Consider the following 6,340-nt stretch of genomic DNA (forward strand, 5'->3'; position numbering starts at 1 on the left):
TGACTTTGAAGGCTTGCCACTGTCAACTGAAATAAAATGGCAAGGTTTAAAGCCTTAACCAAGTTCACAAGGAAAATATTTGGACTAAAAGTTTTGGAAAGTTTTCTCTCTTTGAAGTAGTTTGTCATGTGTTACCAATGTGAACTTTATTGACCTTGAAACGTTTTTTTTTTTGAATCAAATAGCAACTAGTGACACTTTAGTCAAATCTTAAATCAACAACCATCTCCTGGTGGCTCCAGCTTCGTAGCAAATGCAGGCAAAACAGGGAATCTACAGAAGAGACCTTTATTATTCGTAAATGAAGCCTGCCAAAACCTTCCCGAAATAGCATTCAGAGACCCTTTTAAGGTCATGGATCCTGAACAAAGCCAGAAGAGCACAAAAAAGGCTGAGGAAAGTCCAAGAAAGAGGCTTCCCAAAGGAGAGGCTTTCCAAGCCAGTATTTCATCCACAGCTATGTACCAGGGCAGCTCTGCTTCTTCGCAAGGAACCCCCCTCCGAGATATCATATCGCAGCAGCACTTTTCTGGTTCTTTGCCAATTCCGAGAGAGGAGTCTCAGGAGAAGACTGGACATCAGAAGCAACCTAAGCCTTCCTCTTTTGAACACCCTCCCCACGTTTCACAGCTTCAGCAGCACGCACTGTCACCAGCATTTATGTCTCCTGGGAAACCAGAGCATGTCCTCGAAGGTCCCACATGGCAGCTAGTTGATCCAGTAAGACCAGGTCCCTCTGGCTCCTTTTCATCCCCTGGGCTTCACTCTCACCACAGCCAGCTCTTACCTTCCCATTCACCAATCATTCCTGGAGAGGACATGCCATCCGTTCAGAAGGTCTACATCCCTCGCTCTTCGCAAGTTTCCTTAAAACAATCTGAGGAGGTGCACAAGAAGGAAAAGAAACCTCAGAAGCCAGGCAAATACATTTGCCAGTACTGCAGCAGGCCTTGTGCGAAGCCAAGTGTGCTCCAAAAACATATCAGGTCACACACGGGTGAGAGGCCATACCCTTGCATTCCATGTGGCTTTTCTTTTAAGACTAAGAGCAATTTGTATAAGCATAGGAAATCACACGCTCATCGGATAAAAGCTGGGCTGGCCTCAGGGATAGGGGCAGAGATGTATCCATCGAGCTTGGAGATGGAAAGGATTGGTGGGGAAGACTTTGAGGAGCCAACAGAAGGAGAAAGCACAGATTCAGAGGAGGAAACGGGGGCGATGTCGGGCCACTCAGTAGAGCTCTCACCCCGGCAGAAGCACACCCTGCTGTCCAGCAGTTTGCTGAGCGGGGGCAGCCAGGGCTCCAGCCACGACCGGTGTTCCTTGTCTCATTCCAGTATGTCTCAGTCTCTTGAGGACAGCACCCAGTTCGCAGAGCCATCATCAGAACCTGCTCTGAGCCATAAATCTGAGGATACCCACACCATAAAGCAGAAGCTTGCGCTCCGCTTAAGCGAGCGGAAGAAGGTCATCGATGAGCAAGCTTTCCTCAGCCCTGGCAGCAAAGGGAGTACTGAGTCGGGCTACTTCTCAAGGTCAGAAAGTGCCGAGCAGCAGATCAGCCCGCCAAATACGAATGCAAAATCTTATGCAGAAATCATTTTTGGGAAATGTGGTAGAATCGGGCAAAGAACTGCAGCGTTAGCTGCGAACACGAGCCAGGGGTTCCCACACCTCTCTAGCGAAGAGAAACCCAGTATGGTCCCGTTATCTGTGCCTAGAACACAGGTTATCGAACACATCACTAAGCTAATTACCATTAACGAAGCTGTTGTAGATACCAGTGAAATAGATAGCGTTAAGCCTAGAAGAAGCTCTTTATCTAGACGTAGCAGCATTGAATCTCCAAAGTCTGGTGCATATAGAGAACCGTTTCAGTTTGATATAAAGTCTGGTTCCAGTAGCCAGTTAGATGCATCGAAAGTGTTGACATCCCACGGTGAAAAAATGAAGCCTGAACAATCATTGTTGTCACTTCAGCAATCCCACAGTGCCACAGAGACAGTGCCTCTCCTAAGAAGCCACTCAATGCCTTCTGCTGCATGCACTATAAGCTCCCCACATACCTTTCGAGGTAGCTATTCATTTGATGATCACATCATGGAGCCTGAAGTCTTAAGCCGCAGTCAAGCGTTTTCTTCCCATCCTCGAATGCTAAAACGACAACCAGCTATCGAGCTACCTTTGGGAGTAGAATACGTCTCGGAGGAGGTGAGCTCTGCAAACAAAGAAACTGTTTCCAAACCTCCCGAGGAGCCTGAAACCAAGGAAAGCGATCTTACCAAAAAGTCACGGAAGGGTCCGAAAGTCAAAGGGTTCATGTACGAGTGTAACGTATGTGGTGCTCGGTATAAGAAAAGGGACAATTATGAAGCCCATAAGAAATACTACTGTTCAGAACTGCAGCTCTCAAAGCCTCGTTCTTCCACTTCCCATACCTCTTCAGAGACCGAGAAAAGCGTTGCGGATCCTGACACGTGGCCCCAGATGATGCATTACAAGCTGGGGAGCAGTTTGGAGCTCACCCCGTTGAGAAAAAGACGAAAGGAGAAGAGTCTTGGCGACGACGAGGAGCCTCCAGCTTTTGAGTTGTCTGAGACTCCCTCCTCCAGCACCGGGCCGGGGACTCAGTTTGCAAACCCGGCATCGTCTGACGTTGCTTTAAATCTAACCCGTGAATCCATTAAGTCACCAGCAGACCCGGGTAAATCCGCACCTTCCGATGTCAGTGCCAGCTTTCATTCCAGGAACACCAAACCGACTTCGACAGCGGAGGGCAAAGAGAGAAGAACGACCTCGAAGGAGATCTCTGTCATCCAGCATACGAGCTCCTTTGAGAAGTCTGACTCCATTGAGCAGGCGAGCAGTTTGGAAGGAGAAGACAAAGCCTTGTCACAGTACTCAGCTCAGCCGACACCCCAGCACAGCCGGCCACCTCACTCCCTGCAGCCCAAGCTGGTGCGCCAGCCCAACATCCAGGTCCCGGAGATTCTGGTCACAGAGGAGCCGGACAGACCAGAAACGGAGCCAGAGCCTCCTCCGAAAGAGCCGGAGAAAACGGAGGAGTTTCAGTGGCCGCAGAGGAGCCAGACCCTTTCTCAGCTCCCCGCAGAGAAACTCCCACCAAAAAAGAAGCGGCTGCGGCTGGCAGAAATGGCTCAGTCGTCCGGAGAGTCCAGTTTTGAATCAGTCTCTCTCACCCGAAGCCCAAGTCAGGAAAGCAGCATATCCCACGGCTCCAGCCACTCCGTCTCCTTTGATCGCGAAGATCACGGCAAGTCAGAGTCAACGAGCCAGCCCTCCGAGTCCCACCCAAAGCCCGCTGGCGTCGGCTCGCACATGTTGATGGTCCCAAGCCACCATCACCATTCCAGGGAAATGCGGAGATCTGCTTCTGAGCAGACGCCGAATGTGTCCCACCCTTCCCAGATGTCAGAGACCCGCAGTAAGTCCTTTGACTACGGGAGCTTGTCGTCCACTCCTGCCTCAACCCCCGGCCCCTCGGCCCCCTCGGCTCCACAGGAGAGAAGGAAATGCTTCCTGGTCAGGCAAGCATCCCTCACTAGGCACCCGGAGCACGAGCCAGACTCGGCCCCAGCGGGTCGGCCAGAGGCAGAAGATCCAATTCCTTCTTCAAGCAAATCTCCTTCCACGAGTTTGCCCCATCAGCCAACATCTTCACCCCCTTTGCCCTCTCACGGAACTTACCCGAGCGACAAGAGTCAGCCAAAAGACAGCCCTCAGCCAGCGTATACCCAGCCATACACAGAGGCCCTGCAGGTGTTCCACCACCCCGTACCCCAGCTAACGCTGCACGAGAAGCAGTTCATGTCCCCGCAGGTTTCTCTCTTCCCCTACCAGCATCTCCTGCCACAGCCAGGGCAGTCTGCGGAGCTCTTCGCGGCACACACGATGGCTGACATCCTCTCTGCTCAGTTCTCCATGCCTCAGATTCCCCCTTCCATCTTTCAGACCCCGCCGCTGCCCCTCCCGCAAACGCTCCTCCACCCAGGCCCGCTTCACATTGCTCCTCCGCTGCTGTCCCACCCTGCCGAGGGGCCCTTCAGGCAGCACCCTTCGTTCCTGCCAGTGCATTACCCCGTGTCCTCCCCGATCCCTTCAGCCTTTTTTCTGCCTCTTCAGTCCCAGTTTGCTCTCCAGCTGCCCGGTGAAGCTGGTGGGCATTTACCGCAGATCAAATCCAGTTTATTCCCAGCAGCAGGAACCTCCAGCCTTTCCCCGTGCACGGAGTATGACTCAGACAGCAGGTTACATCCTCTGACCTGCACGACAAGTCCTCCGGTGTCTGTGTCCACGTCCCAGCTCGTCGTTCCCACGCGGCCAGACCCAGTGGTGTCACTGGTTGTCCCCGTTCGCATTCAGACCAACATGCCGTCCTACGGCAGCGCCATGTACACGACACCCAGATCCTGGTCACTCAATCCCAGTGCAGTTCCTCTTCTATCGTCCTCCCCAAATTTGATGATCGCCAGCCCAAGGGTACCCTGGTCTGTAGCGCTGATGTTCATGGACTCGGTTTCGATCTGGCACAGATGATCACGGAGGATCAAAGAAGCATTTTCCAGAGCCCCTATCTGAGAGTGCCCCTGCCCTTACCAGAACGCAAAGGCTACATGCCACTCACCTCCCCGTCAGACAGCATCCTCGGGCTGGAAGGAGGCCCATCAACTGTTGGTGGAAGCAAAAGGATGCTCTCTCCAGCTGGTAGTTTGGAGCTGACAATGGAAACACAACAGCAGAAGAGAGTGAAAGAGGAGGAAGTATCTGAAGCAGAAGAGAAGTTGGAAGTGGTGAAGCCACCCAGTGCAATAGAGGAAGGGAAAAAGCAGGACGAATCTCACTTTCTTGCAGAAAGCCAAGGCAGGGTTGAGGTTGAAACACCACCTAGTTTGTCCTTAGAGCAGTCAGAGCCAAAGGAAACCCCAAGTACTTTGCAGCAAGCTGAATCTCATTCAGGTTCTCCAAGTTTTGAGGCACTGGAAGAGTATAAGCAGCCAGCTGGCAAGCAGTTCCTCAGCAAGGCACCTTTACAACCCGTGAAGAAAGAAGACTCCAAAGAACTGGTGGAGCAGTCTCCACCAAACCCTCCAAGCCCTGCGCCTCTGCCTGAGGTCACTCATAGTGCAATGAAGTCTCGGGAAGGTACAGATACAAAGAAGGTACTTCAGTTCCCCAGTCTCCACACAACCACTAATGTCAGTTGGTGCTATTTAAACTACATAAAGCCAAATCATATCCAGCAAGTCGATCGACGGTCTTCGGTGTATGCCAGCTGGTGTATTAGCTTGTATAATCCAAACCTTCCAGGTATATCCACTAAGGCAGCCCTGTCCCTCCTGAGGTCCAAGCAGAAGGTGAGCAAGGAAACCTACACCATGGCTACTGCTCCACGGCCAGAGGCAGGCAGGCTTGTCCCGTCCAGCTCCAGGAAGCCAAAAATGACAGAGGTAATGCAATCCTATATACTTCTCCTCATCCGTTTGGATACGTGGGGAGAGGGGATTGAGGGATGGGGAATTGCTGTTCTTAGTTTAATAGGAGTTTATTCATCCCTCTCTCAGTTTGGTAAGCACTTGTTCTTGGTGAAACTTTTAGAATGAAAGAGCTAAAACCCACTGTAATGAAATAAAATAATAATAATAATAAAAAGGCAAACCTGCTCCAAGGCAACGTGCTGTATTTCTGATCTCCAGCTTCTACTTGCCTTGTAATCAAAAGAGCATGTAGGAATCACCACCACACCACGAACTGCTCAAGCACAAAGGATTAGACTTCATTTGCATTTATCTTGATATTTCAAATAGCTTTACAACTTTTTTTCTCATTTAAAAGCTGTTATAATTCCCTACATTTTGCCTGTTATAAATGAAAAAGGATTACCTTGGGGAAATGGGATTCTGTCTGGTTGTGCACCTACTGATCTCACATTAATGAACACGGAGAGACGTGCTTAAAAGTATTTCAAAATATTAAAGGGAGATTTGCAAGTGTATTTAGGCCCCCAAAGAGGCATCAAGGTAGGCAGTGACGTTTATAGAGGTGCCTCAGTAGGTTAGAGATGGAGCCTTGTTAAAATACCTGTATCATTGGGTCCATTGAGCTCACTGCCTGCTTTTCCAGGTATCTAAGGATACTTTATACCTGGTCTTTAGGGTTCAGGGGAGCAAGGCAAATGACTCCACAGGGGCAGAGCTCACCGAAGGCATTGGCCATACAGGCACAGAGGTCTTTAAAAGACACTTCTGGTAGCTACCCAGTGTTACCTCTCTCTTTTTGAGGCCAGGCTTTTCTCCTCTTGGTCAATGCTGCACCGTAC

At 50.6% G+C, this 6,340-nt stretch overlaps 1 protein-coding gene across 1 annotated transcript in view; it reads left to right on the plus strand.

Moving 5' to 3' along the window:
* Positions 1-354: 354 nt before the first annotated feature.
* Positions 355-6,340, plus strand: part of LOC103779983 (transcription factor HIVEP3-like) — a gene marked incomplete at its 3' end in the record, with an annotated part of 9,293 nt that continues 3,307 nt past the window's right edge. The window contains 2 exon segments of the mRNA XM_008947629.1: positions 355-4,423; positions 4,426-5,471. Of these exon segments, the coding sequence (XP_008945877.1) occupies positions 355-4,423; positions 4,426-5,471 (5,115 nt within the window).

Source organism: Merops nubicus, unplaced genomic scaffold (genome assembly GCF_000691845.1).
Source record: "Merops nubicus isolate BGI_N331 unplaced genomic scaffold, ASM69184v1 scaffold8079, whole genome shotgun sequence".
NCBI lineage: Eukaryota > Metazoa > Chordata > Aves > Coraciiformes > Meropidae > Merops > Merops nubicus.